The sequence below is a fragment of the Bos indicus x Bos taurus genome, chromosome 12 (assembly GCF_003369695.1).
Source record: "Bos indicus x Bos taurus breed Angus x Brahman F1 hybrid chromosome 12, Bos_hybrid_MaternalHap_v2.0, whole genome shotgun sequence".
Classification (NCBI taxonomy): domain Eukaryota; kingdom Metazoa; phylum Chordata; class Mammalia; order Artiodactyla; family Bovidae; genus Bos; species Bos indicus x Bos taurus.
The window spans coordinates 15,916,441-15,941,728 of record NC_040087.1 but is presented as its reverse complement, the minus strand read 5'-3'; the positions used below and the strand labels follow the sequence as shown (position 1 = coordinate 15,941,728).

General features: G+C 36.8%; 1 protein-coding gene across 5 annotated transcripts in view; it reads left to right on the top strand.

Annotated features, from left to right (window-relative positions):
* The window catches only part of ZC3H13 (zinc finger CCCH-type containing 13), a 103,821-nt gene that overhangs the window by 7,511 nt on the left and 71,022 nt on the right, over positions 1–25,288 (top strand). For all 5 annotated transcript variants that reach the window (XM_027557201.1, XM_027557202.1, XM_027557200.1 and 2 more), the window contains exons 4-5: positions 1,724–1,835; positions 23,292–23,400. In XM_027557201.1, coding sequence (XP_027413002.1) covers positions 1,724–1,835; positions 23,292–23,400 — 221 coding nt within the window. The remainder of the gene's footprint in view (positions 1–1,723; positions 1,836–23,291; positions 23,401–25,288) is intronic.

The window sequence follows — 25,288 nt, the reverse complement described above, 5'->3', positions numbered from 1 at the left end:
TTGTGATGCTGAATACTCTGTTTTATTTGTATTTAGATTATCATCTGTCCTTTCTGTCAATGTGGGAAAATTAATCTTTATAAGTTTAATATGTATAAGTAAATACATACCTGGGGAAACTGTTACAGTAATTTTAATGTCTTGCTTATATTACTGTATTTTTAGTACATGCTTTATTTCATCTTTGACTTTTATTATCAACTTACTCAGAATTTTTATACAAGTGGTTGTAAGGAAAATGGGCACAGAAATTTGTCTAAAATGGAAAAAAGTAGTGTCATTACTAGATATAGAATAAAGGATTTCTGTTATAATTTTGCTATTTTGTGCATTTTTCCCCTGATAACTTTCTTTGTATTTGTGTATTTTCCCTTTTTTGTAAGGAAGGAAGAAAAATATAGTTCATAATGTGATTCAAAGATGAAAAGAAAAGCATTGTGTTTCAGAAATACTTGTTTAGTCACAAATGATTTAAGTCACTGAGCATTTACTATATGTGGAGAATTCTGTTAGGTACTATTTAGGATAGAAACAAGTTATCATAAACTGTCTTATTATATAAAGGAAACTAGGGTACATAAAATTGACATGTGCATCATAATTATAATTTAAAGCAGTTAAGTGCTGGTTCTTAATAAGAAATTCCATTTACCAGTTCAGCTTTAACTGTTAAAACATTTAATATAGATCTATATAATGTGCATGTAAATGTAAATGTTAGGAGATCCCTTAAAAAGAATTGACTAAAATTATTTTTTCACTAACCATGTGATTTGTATTAGTGATTGATAAAGGAGTTGATTGATCAACTATTACTTGAAATAGATGTGAATATTTATGTAATTTGTTTATATCTTTTAAAAATATTATATACAGTATTCTTTGGTGGCTAAAGAGGGCCATAGCATTTCTTAATAATTCTTGCCCTCTTTTACTGGTGCTCTAGGAATATTTTTTAAGGCAGTATGTTTTCTGTCTCTACTTTTGTTTTTCTTCTTAGTGATGGTGTGAAAATGATTGAACAGCCATTTATCAAATGGCTAGTATAAATTATGAAGCTTTACCAGTATTGAATATTAATATGTGTATTTTCCCTAAATAAAACCAGTCCATAGCAAAGTATAAAAAGTATAAAATTCAAATCTTACTTTGAATTTTTCAACTGCTTTTTATTCTGAAATAATTTCAAATTTAAGAACAATTAAGAATAACATTAATTAACATTAACATTAAATAACATTTAAAATATAGGAATATTTGCTTTGATTCTTGAGATGCATAAAATATTTTCATAGTTGATGTTGCATCCAGCCACATACATGTGTAAATAATATTGTTGTTTCTAGATTAATTTTGCTGTTTGCTTTCAAATATAACTAGTATATTTGTGTGATTAATAGGAAAACAAACTGTTAATGACAACTTCCTTTCTCTCAGCTCATGTATAGTTCCTTATTACTATCACCAGCACCTGCCACCCCATGGAATTTTAATGTATGCATTTTGATTGGTATTGGGAGAAAACTTGTAAGTGATGCTCATATTTTTTATATATTAATGTTTAAGCTGAAATTTACTTTTCTGAACTTTAGTAGTCATGGATAGTAGAAAAATTAGAGTTTTGTAGGGTTGTTTCTATAAATATATTCTTATGAAATGTTATATAAATACAGATTTTTGTTATTTTGTTTTTTTGTTTTGTTTTTGTTTTTTTGGTTTAAAGGTCACCAGAAAGACCTACAGGGGATCTTAGAGAAAGAATGAAGAACAAGCGCCAAGATGTGGACTCTGAGTCCCAGAAACGAAATACAGAGGAGTCATCCTCACCTGTTAGGGTAGGAATGAATTTCCTGAAACAAAGTTAAATTTTAGCAGTGATTTATTATATATGTTCTATTTTAAATATTAGCTTATGTGCTAAATATATGGTAAGTGTGTAATATTACATTATAATGTTCTATATGGATAATGTAGTTTAGAGGAAAAAAGTCCTCTGGGAAAATTCATAATTTCACCATTTTAGTTCTTGGTTAAGATGATGGGAACTGGTTGGCAGAGCGCCAGCTGCACTTCATAGGATTTCTGTACCTTGGTGGACATCATGAATATCTAAATGTATTCTTAAGTTTTCAGAATGTAACCAGCCATCAATTCCGGCCTACTTCCAAGAAAGACTGAAAAGGCTTGCAGTAAAACACTTTTAAATTAAAACAATGAAGGCAAGGCATGGTGGTGGCAGAAACTGAACTATGATCACAGAATTTAGTGTGAATTTCCTGCCAGTGAAATGAAAAGAGAGCACAGTTTATGATGTAGTTTATTGATTAAAAGAAAATACAGATGTTTGTCAGGAATGGAAATTTCCCAGAAGTAAATATTTTTAAAAGAAATATATCATGCTCTTGTGTGTGCATTTGAAACAAATTTATAGAGATACAGTTCACCCATTTAAAGTGTACACTTGGGTAGTTTTTCATAAATTCATAAGAGTCCTATATCCATTACCACAGTCAGTTTTAGAACAGTTTCATCACCCCAGAAAGAAAACCCCGTACCCTTTAGTGATCATTTCCCTGGCCCCTCAACTGACCACCAGCCTTAGGCAACCACTGTTCCAGTTAGACTGTCACATAGATGTGCCTGTTCTGGTTATTTCATATAGAGTCATACTGTATGTGGGGTTTTTGGTAACTGGCTTCTTTGACTTAGCATAGTGTTTTCAAGGTTCATGTCAGCTTATGGGATGTAGCAGTATTTCATTCTTTGTTTTTGCCAAACAACATTCCATTGTATTGATACATCACGTTCTGTGTATCCATTCATTCAGTTCAGTTCAGTTCAGTTGCTCAGTCGTGTCCGACTCTTTGCGACCCCATGAATGGCAGCATGCCAGGCCTCCCTGTCCATCACCAACTCCTGGAGTTCACTCAGACTCACATCCATCGAGTCAGTGATGCCATCCAGCCATCTCATCCTCTGTTGTCCCCTTCTCCTCCTGCTGCCAGTCCCTCCCAGCATCAGAGTCTTTTCCAATGAGTCAACTCTTCGCATCAGGTGGTCAAAGTACTGGAGTTTCAGCTTTAGAATCGTTCCTTCCAAAGAAATCCCAGGACTGATCTCCTTCAGAATGGACTGGTTGGATCTCCTTGAGGTCCAAGGGACTCTCAAGAGTCTTCTCCAACACCACAGTTCAAAAGCATCAGTTCTTTGGCGCTCAGCCTTCTTCACAGTCCAACTCTCACATCCATACATGACCACTGGAAAAACCACAGCCTTGACTAGACGGACCTTTGTTGGCAAAGTAATGTCTTTGCTTTTCAGTATGCTATCTAGGTTGGTCATAACTTTCCTTCCAAGGAGTAAGCATCTTTTAATTTCATGGCTGCAGTCACCATCTGCAGTGATTTTGGAGCCTAAAAATATAAAGTCTGACCCTGTTTTCACTGTTTCCCCATCTATTTCCCATGAAGTGATGGGACTAGATGCCATGATCTTCGTTTTCTGAATGTTGAGCTTTAAGCCAACTTTTTTACTCTCCACTTTCACTTTCATCAAGAGGCTTTTTAGTTCCTCTTCACTTTTTGCCATAAGGGTGGTGTCATCTGCATATCTGAGGTTATTGATATTTCTCCTGGCAATCTTGATTCCAGCTTGTGCTTCTTCCCGCCCAGCGTTTCTCATGATGTACTCTGCATATAAGTTAAAAAAACAGGGTGACAATATACAGCCTTGACGTACTCCTTTTCCTATTTGGAACCAGTCTGTTGTTTCATGTCCAGTTCTAACTGTTGCTTCTGACCTGCATACAGATTTCTCAAGAGGCAGGTCAGGTGGTCTGGTATTCCATCTCTTTCAGAATTTTCCACAGTTTATTGTGATCCACACAGTCAAAGGCTTTGGCATAGTCAATAAAGCAGAAATAGATGTTTTTCTGGAACGCTCTTGCTTTTTTGATGATCCAGCAGATGTTGGCAATTTGATCTCTGGTTCCTCTGCCTTTTCTAAAACCAGCTTGAACATCAGGAAGTTCACCATTCAAGTATTGCTGAAGCCTGGCTTGGAGAGTTTTGAGCATTATTTTACTAGCGTGTGAGATGAGTGCATGTGAGGTTGGTGAATATTTGGGTTATTTCTGCATTTTGGCTGTTACGAATAACGCTGTTATGAACATTGGTATACAGGTTTTTGCGTGGCCATGTGTTTTCATTTCTCTTGAGTTTATGTGTGGGAGTGAGATTGCTGAGTCATATGGTAACTATATTTAATCTTTCAAGGAATTGCTGGGATGTTTTCCAAAGCAGCTGCACTATTTAAAATCCTTAGAGTAGTGTGTGAGATTTCTAATACTCCACATCCTTGCCAACATTTGTTATCCTACTTTTTGATATAGCTGTTTTATTGGTAATGTCATGTGGTTTTGACTTACTTTTCTCTGATTGCTAGTGATGTTGAGTATCTTCTTGTGTGCTTATTGGCCATTTGTTTATCTTCTTTGGAGAAATGTTCAGATCCTGGGTCCATTTTTAGATTGGGTTATCTTTTTATTGTTGATTTGTAAGAATTCTTTATGTATTTTGGATCCAAGTCCCTTATATATACAGTTGGCAGAAATATTCTTCTATGGATTGTGTTTTCATGTTCTTGATGGTGTCCTTTAAAACACAAATGTTTTTAATTTGATGAAATCCAATTTATATTTTTGTTGTTACTTCTGCTTTTGGTGTCATATTTAAGAAACTGTTGTCTGATTCAAGATCAGAAAGATTTATGCTTGTTTTCTTCAAAGAATCTTAGAGCTTTAGTTCTTGCATTTAAATCTTTGACCCATTTTGAGTTAATTTTTAATGGGTTGACCAAAAAGTTCGTTCAGGTTTTTCCAGAGGTGTTATGGAAAAACACAAGCTTACTTTTTGGCCAGTCCTTTTTTTATGGTGTGAGAGAAGGGCTCAACCTCATTCTTTTGCATGTGGATATCTGGTTGTCTCATTATAGCCTTTTTATGAAAGTTACTGAATTGTTTGAGCAACAACCTCTTTGATAGTTTTAGAAATATAGAAGCTTTCTTATGGCTGTTTTGATCCTGAAAAAAAAAGCTGTGTCACAATTTTATATTGTAGCTTGTAAAGACTTATCTTTGGGGACTTGAATACTGTCTTAAGTATGTAGTTTTCTAATGTCTGATGTGATATGTTAAGCCCTTTTAGAAATCTCACATGGTAGTTCTCGGCTGGTGATATGTATCAGAATTCTTTTGGAGGAGAGATGGTCTCTTTCAAAACACACATGCAGATACTCTACCCTTTTTTTTTTTTGATACTCTACCCTTAATCTACTGAATCAGAATTTCTGGGTAGGAGCTGAGCAAGCATGTGTATTACATATTTAAGGGACTTGGATCCAAAATATATAAAGAATAATGAAATGTGTCAGGATAATGAGTGGACACCGTGGTTTGCTGGTAAATGTTTGACAACCACTCAGAAAAAAAAATTGTAGGATTTACCAGTTTCTTTGGCGTACATACTCCCATCATGGTTAGTTTCAAGCTACTAAAATGGTATCACTGAGTACAGAGTTGGAAAGTGTGGGAATACACACACACACACAAAACCACAAAAGAAACTATAGTAAAATATTTAGAAAGTGAGTTTTGAGTAATTATTGCCTTTGTTTTTAATATTACTTAATTGTTAGTTTATATGATTTAATTTTTAATTACAGCTTGTGCATTTTCTAAAAATTTAACAGTTGCCTCTTATGAATCAGTGTGAGCTGGCTCTAGCATACCATTAGCTGGATTGTACTTAATGTAAAAGGCAGACATCTAGAATTCATATTCTGAACACATTACTTTAGGAATTATTATTTAATGCTACTGTCATTTTTCTTATCTGTAAAACGGAGGTGATATCCATATTATTGTGTTACTGTGAAGAAAATATATGTAAATCAAGTAACATGACTGACTATGATGACAGCTTAATAAATGGTATGTTCTTGTATAAGAATAGCTCTTTAGGTTTTTCTCTCTATTATAGTTTGAGGCTGTTAATAGAAGATGAATATAGACATTGAAGATTTAGGTTTTTAACAGATACCTAAATGTAAGTAGTTATTGATCATAAAAGTTTATATGTTCATATCATTTTAGTAGACAGCAAAGTTGCTATTTTGTTAAGAAATTCAAAGCCTGATTCTCCCTTTTCCTTGATGAGAAAGCCCTCAAAGACACTGAGCTTCATGTACACCTAAGGGATAAAGTCTCAAGATTGACAAGTAGTCAGGTTTTAGGGAATTCATTATTCAAATTTAGAGAAAACTGTTAATAAGTTAGGATGCCAGGTATTAATTATATTGAGTTACATATCTGGCATGAAAACAGGTGTTGATCATTTCTGTGATACATTCCCTATTGTAACATGTATGACTCTTGATCTTCACGTGATGAATTTCTGTGGGCAAATCAGATGTAGTTTAGGTGGGGGCAACTATAGCAGATAACGTAGCGTAACTAAGATAGCATGTGTGTGGTTTTCCACAAACTGTGAGTCCACTGTTTCTCTGTCACTGGTCTCAACTCCAATGTGTCTGAATTAGGAGGTTGACACACCCTGATTTTGTGGAGAGACAAATTCATAGACTCTAATTCTATAGAGTGTGGTAGTGTTAGAAAGATGAGCAAAGCTCACAATGGAGGGGAAAAAATAACTGCCTGGGGAAGCAGAGTACACTTCAGAGAGAAGTGACATTTGCAATGGGTATTGAAGAATAGATGGAGGGGAGAGGTGAAAGTCTAGGAAGAGGAAGAAAACCAACACGTTATAACAATATGGGGTTTTAGAGGACTGGTGTGTTTGAGAACCTGTGAAACTGAATTGCATGCGTATGTGAGATGAGGGCTGACGAGATCTATCTTGTTTACCAATTCTCCTCCATACCCTGGAACTAGTAAGGTCACTTATTGAAGGAATGAAAAGTCATTCTAATGTGTAGCCAGTGTTGAGAACTCCTGATGACCTAAAGTGTAGCTAGTCTAAATTGAGATATGCTGTTAAGTATAAAAAACATACTGAATTTCAAAGACTTAGTATGAAAAGAAAGTCAAATATCTTGTTAATAACTTTTATGTTGGTTGTGTGTTGGCAGTATTTTGGACGTATTGGCTGGTCTGGGTGATCTAAACCAAATTTGATATAATGGAACTGAATTTAACATGGTGAGAGGCTTATACGAGATAGAGCAGGTAGGATTTGATGACTAACAGAATGAGTGGAAGGAAGCTGTTAAGTGTAACTACAGGCTTTCCATGCCATTAACCAAGATGGAAATGAGAGAAAATTGCTTTCTGGCTCTTTTGTACACTCTGCTCATAGCATCATGGACAACTATTTTTTGACACTGTTTTCTGTATTTGCGCAGACACTGTTATGTGATTTTAGAACATTTATGAAATAATATGTGTATTCTTACGGTGCTGGAAACTTTCACCCAATCTGTACAGCTTTCCAGATGCCGTAGTTGAATTGTGTTTTCTCTAACAGAGGTTTGTTATTTTATGTAATTCGAAAACAAAGATAAATAGCTTTGAAAGCCAAATTCTGTTGTAGAGTCAGGAGGAATATTTAAGCATTTGTTGATGATTAAGGCATGCATTGAGAACTGATTTCTAACGTGAAGTTTTCTATCTCTGGGATCTGTACCTCCCAGAATGTATACAGAATCATTAGTTTTGCTTCATAGTCCCCCACACAGTTCATTCCTGTTCCCCATTGCCATCCCCTCATCACCTAAAAAAATTTCCTTCTTGTTTTTCTGCATCTTGGTGCATCTGCCTAGATGAAAAAGAAGTCGCACTGACTAAGGAAGAGCACAAGACTAGATCTGTTACAAAAAGCTGACTCATGTAGTGGAGGACTTTAAGTCACAAAGGGTAATTAAAGTTTTATATCTATTCTTAAGTAAGTGTCTTGGCCTTGCTTTTCATCTTTAGAATAAAGATACCTGCACCAATATGTCACAAGTTATAGTGAGAACATAACTATAACTGCATATATGTGAAAGTTCTTTGGAATTTACATACATGTGAAAATTCTCTGGAAAGAATAAAGCACAGTAAATGTAAAACAGGAAGAGTAGAGAGTCATCAAATTAAAACTTTGAGAAGTGAATCTATAGGATTAAGTAGAATGGGTGAGTAGTCTTATTTATTTCAAAGGAAAAGGTTTAGAAGAGAAGGATAAGGGTATAAGTGGAAATACAGTATAAACCACCTGGAGCCTCTTGATGAAAGTGAAAGAGGAGAGTGAAAAAGTTGGCTTAAAACTCAACATTCAAAAAACTTTAAAATCATGGCATCTGGTCCCATCACTTCATGGCAAATAGATGGGGAAACAATGAAGCAGTGAGAGACTTTATTTAGGGGGGGGGGGGCTCCAGAATCACTGCAGATGGTGATTGCAGCCATGAAATAGACTCTTGCCCCTTGGAAGGAAAGTTAGGACCAACCTAGACAGCATATTAAAAAGCAGAGACATTACTTTGCCGACAAAGGTCTGTCTAGTCAAGGCTATGGTTTTTCCAGTGATCATGTATAGATGTGAGAGTTGGACTATAAAGAAAGCTGAGCGCCAAAGAACTGATGCTTTTGAACTGTGGTGTTGGAGAAGACTCTTGAGAGTCCCTTGGACTGCAAGGAGATCCAACCAGTCCATCCTAAAGGAAATTGGTCCTGAATATTCATTGGAAGAATTGATGCTGAAGCTGAAGCTCCAATACTTTGGCCACCTGATGCAAAGAACTGATTCATTTGAAAAGACCCTGATGCTGGGAAAGACTGAAGGTAGGAGGAGAAGGGGATGACAGAGGATGAGATGGTTGGATGACATCACGGACTCAATGGACATGAGTTGGAGCAAGCTCCAGGAATTGCTGATGGACAGGGAGGCCTGGCTGCAGTCCATGGGGTCACAAAGAGTCAGACAATACTGAGCAACTGAACTGAAGACTTTGATAATGTATAGTACAGGAATGATTATGGTAATTTTTAAGTGTAGATAAAAACGTTTATTTTATATAAAAAATTAGTATGTTTTTTAGTCTTGCATGATCTGCAAATACTTCTTTGATAGCATTAAAAGGAGTTCCAGTTAGCAAACCTTGGTGTAAAACAACCATTTGTTTTGTTCATGTATTCTGTCAGGAAATCAGAAAGGATACAGTAAGCATGACTTACCTCTTCCTTTATGTCTGTAACCTCAGTAAAGTACTAGAATGCTGGAGGTGGGAGTCATTTGGAAGTTTCTGTACCCACATGTCTGGTTGTGGATGCTGGTAGTCAGCTGGTGTCTTTAGTTTCCATGTGGGCCTATTTGTATTGGTAGCACAGGGTTTTTCGCTGATGGCTGCTGCTACTACTGCTGCTAAGTCACTTCAGTCTTGTCCGACTCTGTGCGACCCCAGAGACGGCAGCCCACCAGGCTCCCCCGTCCCTGGGATTCTCCAGGCAAGAGCACTGGAGTGGGTTTTCATTTCCTTCTCCAGTGCATGAAAGTGAAAAGTGAAAGTGAAGTCACTCAGTCGTGTCTGACCCTCAGCGACCCCATGGACTGCAGCCTTCCAGGCTCCTCATCCATGGGATTTTCCAGGCAAGAGTACTGGAGTGGGGTGCCATTGCCCTCTCTGATGGCTAGGAGAGAGCAAAAATCTGGGTGCTAGGTGTGCTTGTTCCTGCTGGATTGGTCTTCCTTTTAGGCCCTCTCAGCTGACAGAGCAAAGAAATACATGTGTGTATACTAACTGATTTATATCCATATATCTATAAATATTACTAGTAAGAGTCTTTATCTGTATTGAGCTAAACATGAGTTCTTATTGATGTCTCTGACTTAATCTAAGACTGCTCAGATCAGAGATCAGATCAGATCAGTCGCTCAGTCATGTCAGACTCTTTGCTACCCCATGAATTGCAGCACGCCAGGCCTCCCTGTCCATCACCAACTCCCAGAGTTCACTCAGACTCATGTCCATCGAGTCAGCGATGCCATCCAGCCATCTCATCCTCTGTCATCCCCTTCTCCTCCTGCCCCCAATCCCTCCCAGCATCCCAGTCTTTTCCAATGAGTCAACTCTTCTCATGAGGTGGCCAAAGTACTGGAGTTTCAGCTTTAGCATCATTCCCTCCAAAGAAATCCCAGGGCTGATCTCCTTCAGAATGGACTGGTTGGATCTCCTTGCAGTCCAAGGGACTCTCAAGAGTCTTCTCCAACACCACAGTTCAAAAGCATCAATTCTTCGGCGCTCAGCCTTCTTCACAGTCCAAAAGACTGCTACTATTCTTTTATTCTTTTTTTTTTTTTTTTTGCTCAAATGTTCCTTCCTTAGCTTGTGGGAGGTCTTGGTATTAGATCCTGAGCTCTTAAAAAGTTTGCTGTGAATAATTTGCAAAGAATAAAATGTATTTATTTAAAGTGTACCATTTGAGTCTTGACAAATGTACACAGCTGTATAACCACCACCACAGTCAAGATATGAGCATTTCCATCAACTCCAGAACCTATCTTCATGTCCTTTTAGAGTCAGTTTCCTCCCAAACCAGGCTCCTGACAACCTCTGGTCTCTCATTATATGGAGTCAGATGTTATATATTCTTGTATCTTGGTTCCTTTAGCATAATACTTTCGAAATGCAGCCATGTTGTAGTTTGTGTCAACAGTTTATTCCTTTTATTGTGGACTGGTGTCCTATTATACAGATGTAATGGGGCAAATGGATAAACAGAATTTGTTTATCCATTCCCCAGTTGATGGATACTTAAGAGTTGTTTTCTAGTTTTGGGCTATTATGAATAAAGCTTCTATTAACATTTGTGTACAGGTCTTTGTGTGGATGTATGTTTTCTGTGGGTAAATACCTAAAAGTGGAATTGCTGAGTCTTACGTCATGTGTACTTTTAGCTTTATAAGAAACTGCCAGATAGTTTTCCCTAATGGTTATTTCATTTTACATCTCAGCCCGTAGTGTATGGGAGTTTCAGTTGCTCTACATTTTGGCCAACACTTGACATTGTTCTGCTAGGTATCTAGTGGTTTTAATCTGCATTTCTCTGTGTTTAGTGATGTTGAGCATCTTTTCATGTGTTTATTGCCTTTTTTTTGGTGAAGTGTCTGTTTCCATCTTTTGCTTATAAGTTGTGCTGTTTGTCTTATACAGATTTATGGTTCTTATATGTTTTGAATAACACCAGTCATATGGAAGATATATGTACTGCAAATATATTTTCCTGGTACGTGTGTGTGTATGTGCACTCAGTTGTGTCTGACTCTCTGCCTGACTCCACCGCTAGGCTCCTCTGTCCATGGAATTTTCCAGACAAGAATACTGGAGCAGGTTGCTGTATCTTTCTCCAGGGGATCTTCCTTACTCAGGGGTGGAACTCACGTCTCTTGTGTCTTCTGCATTAGCAGGCGGGTTCTTTCCCAGCTGAGCAACCAAGGGAGCTGTTTCCCAGTATTGTGACTTGGTTTTTCATTTCCTTGGTCGTGTCTTTTAAGATATCTTTTAATTTTGATGAAGTCCAATTATTAATATATCCTGCCGTATATTGACACAGCTTCAGTAGTCCTTGATAGTTTCTTTGTTTCTGTTAAGATGTTTGCAGCTCATTTTGTGTATTTTATACCCTCTGTTCAGTCAGCCATTTTCCCCTATAGTCCAGGTTCTTTTATTGGGGGATGGTATTTCAGGACCACTACTTGGAAACCACTAACTTAGTCATTTTTTAGGACTTTTCATTGCATTTCAACTGGGAAGTACAAAAGTACAAGTACTTTTTAAAAGTACTCTTTAAAAACTTGCAAACAAGCACAAATTCAAATAATTCAAATTTAGAATTGAAAGGCTTTTACCTAATTCTTTGATTTTATAGTTGTATCACTTTTGTGCTAAAGATTTTAGTCCCTGCTGACATTCATTTGCATTATCTTACTTTTTAATAGTTACAGAATAATTAACAATAGTGTTACTAATAATACGATTACTTAGAACAGTTTAAGATCTTTGTAGTTCTTAGACTATAACCCATGAGGGAAATATCTGTGAAATTGATGTTAGGGATGCTGTGCTTAGTCACTCAGTAGTGTCTGACTCTTTGTGACCCCATGGACTGTAGCCTGATAAGGCTCCTCTGTCCATGGGAATTTTTCTGGCAAGAATACTGGAGTGGGTTGCCATGCCCTCCTCCAGGGGATCTTCCCAACCCAGGTATCCAACCCAGGTCTTTCGCATTGCAGGCAGATTCTTTACCATCTGAATCACCAGGAAAGCCTAAGAATACTGGTGTGGGTAGCCTATCCCTTCTCCAGGGGATCTTCCTGCCCCATGAATTTGTTAGGGATAGATAGTCAGATTATTGTATTTTTAAAAAATTAATTTTCATTAACTTACAGTGTGTTTCTGCTGTACAGCAAAGTGCAAATTATTGTATTTTAAGTCACTTGAGCAGTCTGTGTGGTTAAACCACAAATATGATGTGGTTGAGTTGATTCATTACAGTTTGATTTTAGTTTTAGGGTTTTTTTAAATTTTGTTAAATATGTAGAACATTTCCATGGTTTCAAAGTTATGAGACTGATTCCTACTGCTCTAATGAGGACCTCATGGTTTCACAGTTAAATCTACAGAATGGGTTACATTCAGAAAAATCTACCTTTTATCTTCTTGATCTCTCTACTTGTTTCTCTATAGGTAACCTAGAAACTAAATGATTGGATTATCCTGCCACTTCAGTATACCAACATATACACACACACATATACCTGACTATTTGCAAGTGACATGGTAGTATATATAGAAAACCCTAAAGATCCATCAGAAAGCCGATAGAACTAATGAACAAATTCAGTAAAGTTGCAGGATATGAGTATACAGAAATCTGTAGCATTTCTATACACTAATGATCTATTAGAGAAATTAAAAACCTATTTACAGCTGGATCACAAAGATTAAAATACATAGAAATAAATTTAACCAGGGAAGTAAAAGATCTATACACTGAAAACTGTTAAGACATTGATGAAAGGAATTGAAGACAACACAAATGGAAAGATATATTGTACTCATGGATTGGAAGAATTAGTATTCTTAAAATACCTGTGCTATTCAAAGCAACCCACAGATTTGTTGATTCTTTCTGCATAGACAGTCATGTCATCTGTGAACAAAGACACATATTTTTTCCTTCTCAATCTGTATACTTTCTTTCTTTTATTGCATTAGCTAGGACTTCCATTATGATGGGGAAAAGACATGGTGAGAGAAACATGTTAGGAATCCTACTGGAAGAAAACTTCTCACCATTAAATATAATGGTAACTGTAGGCTCTGTATAGATGTTCTTTATCAAGTTGAAGAAGTTCCCTTTTTAGTTTGCTAAGGATTTTTAATCACAAATGTGAGTGTTGCATTTTGTCAAATACTTTTTATGTTTATTGATATGATCATGTCATCTTTTCTTTTCTTTCTTATTAGTCTGTTAATGTGATGGATTACCTTGATTGATTTTTGAATGTTGAACCACCCTTGCATATCTGGTATAAATCTCACTTGGTTGTGGTGTATAATTATTTTTACATGTTGTTGGATTTTATTTGCTTATATTTTGCTAATATGTTTAGGGTTTTTACATTGATGTCCATGAGAAATAATTGTGTGTTTTTGTTGTTGTTGTTGTTATGTCTTCATCTGGTTTTGGTATCAAATACTTAGATACTAATGCTATCCTTAGAATAATTCAGAAAGTATTCCCTTTGCTTCTGTCTTCTGGAAGAGATTGTAGAGAATTGGTATAATTTCTTTCTTAAATGCTTAATGGAATTCACACATGAACCCATATGGGTTTGGTGCTTTAGGTTTTGAAAGATTTACTATTAACTCAGTTTCTTTAATAGATATAATTCTGTTCAGATTGTTTATGGTTGACGTGTGTGTTTTGGCAGATTATGTCTTTGAAGTAATTAGTCCATTTCGTCTAGGTTATCAGATTTGTGGGCATAGCATTGTTTATAGTATTGCTTTATTCTTTAAATATCCTTGGAATCTGTATTGATGTCTCTTTTTGTTTCTGATGTTGGTAATTTTTCTCTTCTTTTTTTCTTAGCTTGCATAGAAACTTGGATCTTTTCAAAGAAATGACTTTGGTTGATTTTTTTTTTCCCCATTGATTTCCTATATTCATTGTTACTGATTTTTGCTCTACTTGTTGTTTTTCTTCTACTTTAGATTTCAGTTGCTCTTTTTCTAGTTTTCTAAGGTAGAAACTTAGATTATTGATTTTAGAACTTTCTTCATTTCTACTATATGAATTCAATGCTATAAATTTCTCTCAACAGTTTTCACTTCATTACACAAATTTAGAGAAATTGAATTGTATTTTCATTTAGTTTGAAATATTTTGAATTTTCTCTTGAGATTTCTTCTTTGACCCATGTGTTAAGTAGAAGTATTTTATTTAATCTCCACATATTTTGGAATTATCCAGCCATCTTCCTATTATTGATTTCAAGTTTAATTCCATTGTGGTTTGAGATTAGACATTATATGATTTTTATTCTTTTAAAAGTTTGTTTTATGGTCCAGAATGTGGCCCACATTGGCGAGTATTCTTTGTGAGCTTGAGAAGAGTGTGTATTCTACTGAAGTTGCTTTACAGTGTTGTTTTAGTTTCTGCTGTACAGCAAAATGAATTAGCTGTATATATGAGAGTGAAAGTTGCTGAGTCACCTCTGACTCTGTGTGATCCCACCCATGGACTATATAGTCCATGGAATTCTCCAAGTGAGAATACTGGAGTGGGTAGCCATTTATTCCCTTCTCCAAGGGATCTTCCCAACCCAGGGATCAAACCCAGGTCTCCTGCGTTGCGGGTGGATTCTTTACCAGCTGAGCCACCGGGGAAGCCTGTACACATATCCCCTCTTTTTTTGGATTTCCATCCTGTTTAGGTTACCAGAGCATTGAGTAGAGGTGCCTGTGCTACACAGGAGGTTCTCATTAGTTATCTATTTTATACATAGTAGTTGCTCTAATAATATCTTAAGTGGTATTGTGATTTTCTGCTCTTGAAAGATTTGGTAAAATTCCTATGTGAAACCACCTGAGTCTGGTACTATTGTATGAAGAAGTTCTTTATTTTTAAGAATTTATTTTTCCAATGGAAATGAATAGACTTTTGGTCTTTCAGTCAGTTTTGTTAAATATTTTTTTTAGAAAATTGTGTATTTTGAATAGACTTTTAAACTAGTTTGCATAGAGTTGTGTGAAGTCACATTTTTCCTTTTTCTCTGTTCTAATAACTGTTTTCACATTGTCAGAGGATTTTGAATACTTGTTATTTTCTCCCTGTTTTCTTCATTAGGTTAGTCAGTAGTTTATTTTCAGAGTAAGCTTTTGGATTTATATATTGTTTCTCTTTCATGGCTGCAGTCACCATCTACAGTGATTTTGGAGCCCAGAAAAATAAAGTTAGCCACTGTTTCCCCATCTATTTGCCATGAAGTGATGGGACCGGATGCCATAATCTTCGTTTTCTGAATGTTGAGCTTTAAGCCAACTTTTTCACTCTCCTCTTTCACTTTGATCAAGAGGCTCTTTAGTTCTTCTTCACTTTCTGCCATAAGGGTGGTGTCATCTGCATATCTGAGGTTATTGGTATTTCTCCCGGCAGTCTTGATTGCAGCTTTGTGCTTCCTCCAGCCCAGTATTTCTCATAATGTACTCTGCATATAAATTAAATAGGCAGGGTGACAATATACAGCCTTGACATACTCCTTTTCCTATTTGGAACCAGTCTGTTGTTCCATGTCCAGTTCTAACTGTTGCTTCCTGACCTGCATACAGGTTTCTCAAGAGGCAAGTCAGGTGGTCTGGGATTCCCATCTCTTTCAGAATTTTCCACAGTTTATTGTGATCCACACAGTCCAAGGCTTTGGCATAGTCAATAAAGCAGAAATAGATGTTTTACTGGAACTCTCTTGCTTTTTTGATGATCCAGCGGATGTTGGCAATTTGATCTCTGGTTCCTCTGCCTTTTCTAAAACCAGCTTGAACATCTGGAAGTTCACGGTTCACGTATTGCTGAAGCCTGGCTTGGAGAATTTTAAGCATCACTTTACTAGCATGTGATATGAGTGCAATTGTGTGGTAGTTTGAGCTACCACGTCCGAGGTCAGGGGCAGCGGCCTAGAGGAGCTACCCGATGCCCGAGGTCACAGGCAGCGGCTGAGAGGATGACTAGAAGGCTTGTATAAGAGTCCTGATGGGGGCACTGGTGGTGGGGAAAACTGGGTCTTGTTCTGATGGGCAGGGCCATGCTCAGTAAAAGCTGTGACAAACCTAGACAACATATTAAAAAGCAGAGACATTACTTTACCAACAAAGGTCTGTATAATCAAAGCTATGGTTTTTCCAGTAGTCATCTATGGATGTGAGAGTTGGATCATAAAGAAAGCTGAGTGCCGAAAAATTGATGCTTTTGAACTGTGGTGTTGGAGAAGATTCTTGAGAGTCCCTTGGACAGCAGGAAGATAAACCAGTCAGTCCTGAGGGAAATCAGTCCTGAATATTCATTGGAAGGACTGATCCTGAAGTTGAAACTCAATACTTCGGCCACCTGATGTGAAGAACTGACTCATTGGAGAAGACTCTGATGCTGGAAAAGACTGAAGGCAGGAGGAGAAGCGGATGACAGAGGATGAGATGGTTGGATGGCATCACCAACTCGGTGGACATGAGTTTGAGTAGGCTGTGGGAGTTGGTGATGGACAGGGAAGCCTGGTGTGCTGCATCCATGGGGTTGCAGAGTCAGAAGACTGAGCCACTGAACTGAACTGATGGGTGAGACTGTGCTCCCTTCCTGTTAGTTGTTTAGCCTGAGGTGACCCAGCCCTGGGGTCTAGAGGCTCTGTGTTAGAGTTGATGGCCACCTCCAAGAGGATTATGCAAGGGGGCCCCTTCCAGAACTGCTGCCAGTGCCCCAGTCCTTGTGGTGAGCACCTACCGATGCACGCCTCCACAGGAGACCCTCCAGGACTAGCAGGTAGATCTGGTTCAGCCTCTTGTGGGATCACTGCTCCTTTCATCTGGGTCTTGATGCACACAGGATTTTGTTTGTGCTGCCCTCCAAGAGTAGAGTCTCTGTTTTCCCCAGTACTGTGGAAATCCTGTAAGCACATTCCACTGACCTTCAAAGTCAAGATTCCCTGGAGATTCCCTGTCCTTTTGCCAGATCCCCAGGCTGGGAAGCCTGACATGGGGCTCAGAACCTTGACAACAGTGGGAAAATTTCTTAGGTATTATCGTTCTCCAGATTGTGGGTTGCCCACCCGGTGTGTATGGGATTTTATCATGTCGGTGCCCCTCCTACCATCTCATTGTAGCTTCTTTGTCTTTAGACTTGATATACTTTGGGGTATCATTTTTTGGAGGGTTCCAGCATCCTCCTGTCAATGGTTGTTCAACAGCTTGCTGTGATTTTGGTCCTCTCACAGGGGGATATAAGCGTACATCGTTTTACTCTGCTATCTTGAACTGGAACACTGAGGATGCCTTTTAAAGTATCTTAGTAGCAGTGTGTTTCTATCTAGTTCTCTCCCTGTCCCTGTTTGTGCTGTTCAGTGCAATATTATTAGGTACACAGTTACAAAGATATTAATAATTGTCCTCTCCCGTTTGTATTTTTAAAATGTGGTGTTTGAAGATGACCTGATCTTTGTTATCTGTTGAATGTTTTTTGAAGTTTATAATCTTATTTATTTGTGACTCTGCTTATTCTGAGACAAGCTAGGTTTTCTTTTTCTTCATAAAAGAAAACCTCTGATAACCCTATTATGGGATTTTTCTTCAGTATAGTACAAATAAAATATAGTTTCCTAAGTGTAGATCTAAATTTCTTTGCTGTCCATATTTCTATAATGTTGAAATAATCCAAAATTTCACATCTGTGAATCACTTTAAAATTTCAAAATGTCAGTTATGTGTATCCTAAAAGGCATATAGTGAGCTAAGTTGTTGGGCTCGTGTTCAGGCCAGAAGCCACAATGAAGCATTGTTCATTTAAGTTTTCAGCCTTGGTCAAAAGTGTCCCAACTGAAAAGGTTTGAAAACCTTAAGGTGAGAACCATAATCTCCAAACAGAGAATTGGTGAGTTGGAAAGTGGTGTTGAAGAGTTTATCCAGAATGTAGCCTATAAAGACAAGGTTATAAAAAATATGTAAGAAATTCATAATTGTGGGTGAAAAACTTAGTAAATCTAATGTACATCTAATTGGAATCCTTGGGGGAGGGGAATAGAATATGGGAAAGGCAGTGTTGAAAGAAATAGTGGCTGAGAATTTTCCATAATTGATGAGACATATGCCTGCAGATACAGAAAGCACAATACATATCATCAAGTAGAGTATTAAAACTGCAGAACATGAGAGGCATAGAGAAAATATTGGAAACACCCAAAGATAAAAGGCAGATCTTTCTACAAAGGGATGATGGGCAACATCAGTAACAACAATAGAAGCCAAAATACAGTGGAATGATATTTTCAAAGCTGAGATGAATATGTGAACCCATAGTTATTTGCCCAGAAAAACTGTTTTTCAAGAATGAAGATATAATAAAGAAAATTTTTGGTAAAATTGAGGGTGTTGATTACTAGGAAACTTTGATTACATAATTTCTAAAAGGATATACATCAGGAAGATGGAAAATGACCTTAGAATGAGGGTCCAAAATGCATTAGTAAAGGTGAACAAAGAAAATCTTCAGTAGGTTGGAAAGTATATTTTTTTACTTTTATGGCCTCTGCGGTTGTCAGAAGTGTTGTGGTCAGTCCATCAGTCATGTCCGACTCTTTGCAACCCCATAAACTTCTGCAGCACGCCAGACTTCCCTGTCCTTCACCATCTCCTGGAGTTTGCTTAAACTCATGCCCATTGAGTCAGGGGTGCCATCCAACCATCTTACTCTCTTCTCTTCCTGCCTTCAATCTTTCCCAGCATCAGGGTCTTTTCCAGTGAGTCAGCTGTTTGCATCAGGTGGCCAAAGTATTGGAGCTTCAGCTTCAACATCAGTCCTTCAATGAATATTCAGGGTTGATTTCCTTTAGGATTGACTGGTTTTATCTCCTTGCAGTCCAAGGACTCTCAAGAGTCCTCTCAAAAGTGTTGTATTGTACAGTACTTTGAGGAAGTAAAGTGTAGTTCCAAAGGTATAGTGTAAATTACTTTGAACTTCCCAGAATCCATTCGCTTTTTCGTTTTGAAGCTGCATTGCTATTTGGGGAATTGACCCCAGATTCACTGCTGGACCCTCATTGGTCATGGCACCCCACTCCAGCACTCTTGCCTGGAAAATCCCATGGATGGAGGAGCCTGGTGGGCTGCTAGTCCATGGGGTCGCTAAGAGTTGGACACAACTGAGCGACTTCACTTTGACTTTTCACTTTCACACACTGGAGAAGGAAATGGCACCCACTCCAGCGTTCTTGCCTGGAGAATCCCAGGGACGGGGGAACCTGGTGGGATGCCGTCTGTGGGGTTGCACAGAGTCGGACATGACTAAAGCGACTTAGCAGCAGTAGCAGCAGTCATAACAATCCCCTTCTCCTTGCTAATTCAGTTGACTTAGGAACCAGGCCTAATTGATTTAGCTGGTGGCTGTTATCTTTATTAATTATTGATTCAGATGTGGCCATGTGACTGAAGTTGGCTTATTTAGACTAAAAGAAAACATTATTTTTTGATTGGAGAAAGGCGCATACTGGGTGAATCTAGATTGCTTGTCCTTGTGGTAAAAGAAATGTGCCTTCATGTGAAGTCAACAATAGGAATAGCAGTGTTGTGAGAAAGGAGAAAAACAGTAAGAAAATTTGATCTCCAATGATTTCACTGTATTACTACTTTACCCAGCCCTGAAGTTTACCCTATTTCTAGGCTTCATTTTGATGGGGCTTCCATGGTAACTCAGTGGGTTAAGAATCTGCCTGCAATGCAGGAGACCTGTGTTCAATCCCTGGATTGGGAAGATACCCTGGAGAGGGAGATGGCAAGCTATATACAGTCCATGGAGTTGCAAAGAGTTGGACACGACTGTGCGACACACAGGCTTCATTATATGTGAAATTGTAGTTTACATTTATATAGCTTTTAAAATTATAATTTATTTAAACTCCACCCAAAACACCTCTCCCTCCTCCAAACACCTTTCCCCCAAAAAACAAGTTCATTAACACAAGAATAATTTCGATTCTGTACTGGGAGAGGTAGAAGCTATATACTCAATGCTACTCTGGCAAGACTAAATTAATTTTAGTTATCACATTTTATTGAAGCAACATTGCAAGATTAGTGTGTCAGAGAAAATGAGAGAGTAGTAAAGGGTATGAAAATATGAAATGTTAATATATGATCAGTGTGAAGAGTACTTTTGTCCTGATATAAGAAGATATTGAAAAGATTTAGTACTAGTATTCCACTTTCTAGTAATGTGGAAGAATTACTAGATTTTACATGATTTAGATGTCAAATCATGTAAATTGATTTTTTACATGATTGTAGAGGTCAAAAGTAGTTCCAATCAGTAGACATTCTGGAGAGGTAGCAATATAAGAAAGTTGTGATCTGTATATGAAATAATTTTCTAATGTTTAGAACTGTCTAAAAATGGGAGCAATGCAGTAGTGGAGAACTATCAGTGGAGACCTTGGGAGTAACTTTTTTCCCCTGAAATTCTTCTAATAGAAAACTTGTACAACTACACAAAATTTAGGAAAAAATTTTCTACATGGGGTATGAGGTTGGATTATGTTCCTTCAAGGACCCCTATTATTTTATTATTATGGTTGCTAATCACTTATTATATTAGTAATATTGTCTTTCTGTTCTTTTAGCCTCAATACTTCTTTTCAAATCATAATCTTGTTAATGGCTCCTTACTAGCTAGAAATAAAATTTGTAATAAATATAATCTGTCCATACATATAATGTTTAAGAACTAAATATGAGTGATATAAAGTAGAAATAAAGTGAAAGTAAAAGTTCACAATTATTTACTGCATTTCTGAAACGTAAAAGACTTTTACTAAAAGAAACATTTTTCCTAAGTTAGGTAAAGACTTATTTGGCAACAAAACCAGATCTTAATTGTTAAGAAGCTTATTATATAGCCTTTATCCAGTTGGTGAATTCATATATTTTGCTGCAAAAATAACAGAATGTTTGATCACAGGTTGCTGCTCCAGACCCTGTTGGCATTGTTACTTAGTATATTTTGAAACCCAAATAATTCTGAATTCATAAAATATCTCATCTCATAGGTATTGGCTAAAATATTGCGGTTCTTTAACAAATATTTCAGCATGTACATGTTCCAGAATGATTAATTTAGAATACATAATAATCAATGGTTGTACTTGTAATTTGCATTTAAGAGTAGCAAGATGACAAACCATTCTATTCAAGAAATACAAGAAGTTGTAGAGCAAACCATTCTGTACTACATGAGACAAGCAATGGCAGACCCCTTACATTTGAATATGACAAGAGGAGAGAAATAATTTTATTTTACAAGGAATAACATGCCTAACAAGTTATACACTATTGTTTGAAGAGGAAAAAATGAGGAAATACAACATTTTAAAAGATGACCTGAGCCTTAGGTATTATCAAAATTGTTTCCTCTGTTATGATTTGAGGTGTGCTTAATCCATCAGTCATTTCCAACTCTTTGCCACCGCATGGACTGTATCCCACCAGGCTCCTCTGTCCATAGGATTTTGATTTGAGGTGAGATAGTGACAAAGTTTTAGGCAAAAGCATATCTCCTAACTTGAAATTCCACCACATATTGAAGCCTACCCTAGTACTTAATAACAGTTATATATGATCTTTGGAGACAGTATTAGAGTCATACTGGAAAACAATAGGCAATGCAAAAATTGTATAATTTCAATATGTAGGGTAAATGTTATTAAATATTTACATAAATATATTTATATACACACATTTGTATGTGGGTTTAATTCACAGAACATTCAAAAGTTGCATGGCATATAGAATAATTCTTCATTAATATTCCACAATATATTTTAAGAGTAAAAATAGATGGTGTTCCTTTTTCTCCTTTTATCTCATGTACAGATAGGAGTGCATTTATTTTTTCCTTTTCTTTTTTTGATCTTTCACCATTTTGTCGTGACTGGTTCTGTTATATAGTCTTTTAATATTTGTCAGCCTCTGTTGTATCAGCAACTATGTATGTCATTTAGCAAGTAATACTTAAAACATGACTTCCTACTTAAATAAATAAAATTTAGGGGCACTAGAGTTCTTTAAAAATAAGACAAAGAAAAGTTAATTTGTGTTGTAGGCAGCCAAATTTTATGTCTGGTAATGCCCGGAAAGAATTTACAGCACTTAATATCCTTGTGTATTAGTGTCTTTCATAGTCAAGATTTAGTCTTAATAAAAGTGAGACACTGTGATGGGAAGGTGAGAATTCCATGACACAGGTTATGTTTTCTTTCCACTTAGTAAAATGTGGTTTCAAGTTTTCATCTTAAATAATAGGATATTTCATTAAATTTTACAAGCTGAATTACTATTATCCTGCTTTGTGTGTAGGCTACTGTTATACCTGGAATAAAATGTTAAACTTTTTCACTTTGCGGCTGCAATATAAAGATAACTTTTCTAAATATTGTAGTTACTACACCAAAATAGGGAAAATCCCCTCTTTTAAGGCATTTATAAAATTATTAGATGACTTTGGATTTACCTTTAGGTGTCTTTAAATGCTCGTTTGTTAGTAATATATAACACGTCCTGGATCAGCAGTTATTTTTGAGACTCTACTGTGAACAGTGTAACCTTTTTCTAGTTGTTTTAAAATATAATCACAGTTCCTCCTGTTGTATTTTATCTGTTTTAAACTTTACCCCTGTAATGTTCATATAGAAACTGAATATGTAGTATACTACCAAATGCATATTAAAGTATTTGATTTTCATTGTATCTTTTAAAAACTTCATACATTTGCTGTTTTTTAGTAAAATAGATAATAGTACAGTCTTTTCATTGTGATGATACTCTAGAATTTGTTACTTCCTCCACTTAGTGGATGAGTGTTTGCAAAAATGATTCTTTAATGAAACAAAGATGAAGTTAGAAATATTCTGCATTATAGTAACTACCTCTTGTAGTTTTTATAAATGTAATAACCCATATGTATATATGTATGTACTTTTTAGAAAGAATCTTCAAGAGGGAGACATAGGGAAAAGGAAGACATAAAAATCACTAAGGAGAGAACTCCAGAAAGTGAAGAAGAAAATGTAGAATGGGAAACTAATAGAGATGGTGAGTTTCAAAAATCTTTGCTTATATAGTCAGTGTATTGATTGTTCACTTTGTAGGTTTTTCTGTGGGGTTCAAAACACTTTCTAGCTGTGATCTCCCTATTGTTTCAGAATCTAATTGACTTGTGTGTCTTACTGAGTTATAAGGCAGGAAATAGCATGTAGCTGAATAAAAGCCAAGAAAGCTGTTCTCTCTAGAACTTACCTGTTAAGCATCATGCTACTTTGAAATTTATTGCACTTGTCAATCTTTAAGTTTCTCAGTATCAAGGTTTAAGAGAATTGAAATTTATGTTTATTGTTTTCCATAAAATATTAAAAGTGAGATTTTTAAACCTTAAAGACCTAGGAAGATTATTTGCAAGAAATTGTTGGATTTCATCTTTCAAGAAAGTGATATCAGATGATAACGGGGGGATTTGTTCATGGAAAATTAGGAAAATCACCTTTAAGTCATTGTCTTTTGACAAATAAGCATTTGTTTTCCACCCCATGAGTGTTCTGCCTTCTCTTCTGTGATCTAGAAGTTGAGCACTATAGTCTCACACTACCAAATACAGAGAGAGGGAACTCACATCTGTAGTTACACTGAGCATTTTAATATGATTTATATAATTATTTTAGTAATTCAGCTTTGTTACTCTACTGTAGTTGACAAAACTAAAGACTTTAGAATGTAACTTCCTTCCTCATCAGATAGCCAAAAACTTAGTCCAGGGGCTAGGAAATTATAACTTGTGGACCAACCACCTGTTTTTGCAGTAGAATTTTATTGGAGAACAGCCATGTCCATTGGTTACGTATTTACTGTGACTGCTTTTGAGCTGCAGTAGATGAGTTGAATATGTGTGACAGCCAAGAGACTGCAAACCTAAACTATTTACTATAATATTTAAGAAATATCCCTGAAAACTTATAGACTAATACTTGAAAAGTACCTTAAGAGTTCAGTTCAATTGCTCAGTCGAGTCCGACTCTTTGCAACCCCATGAAATGCAGCACGGCAGGCCTCCCTGTCCATCACCAACTCCCGGAGTCCAGCCAAACCCATGTCCATCGAGTCGGTGATGCCATCCAACCATCTCATCCTCTGTCATCCCCTTCTCTTTCTGCCCTCAATCCCTCCCAGCATCAGGGTCTTTTCCAATGAGTCAGCTCTTCGCATCAAGCCAAAGTACTGGAGTTTCAGCTTCAACATCAGTCCTTCCAATGAACATCCAGGACTGATCTCCTTTAGGATGGACTGACTGGGTGGATCTCCTTGCAGTCCAAGGGACTCTCAAGAGTCTTCTCCAACACCACAGTTCAAAAGCATCAGTTCTTCGGCACTCAGCTTTCTTCACAGTCCAACTCTTACATCCATACATGACCACTGGAAAAACCATAGCCTTGACTAGACGGACCTTTGTTGTCAAAGTAATGTCTCTGCTTTTTAATATGCTATCTAGGTTGGTCATAACTTTCCTTCCAAGGAGTAAGCGTCTTTTAATTTCATAGCTGCAGTCACCATCTGCAGTGATTTTGGAGCCCAGGAAAATAAAGTCAGCCACTGTTTCCACTGTTTCCCCATCTGTTTGCCATGAAGTGATGGGACCGGATGCCATAATCTTAGTTTTCTGAATGTTGAGCTTTAAGCCAACTTTTTCACTCTCCTCTTTCACTTTGAACAAGAGGCTCTTTAGTTCTTCTTCATTTTCTGCCATAAGGGTGGTGTCATCTGCATATCTGAGGTTATTGATATTTCTCCCTGCAATCTTGATTCCAGCTTGTGCTTCCTCCAGCCCAGCGTTTCTCATGATGTACTCTGCATGTAAGTTAAATAAATAAGCAGGGTGACAGTATACAGCCTTGACGTACTCCTTTTCCTATTTGGAACCAGTCTGTTGTCC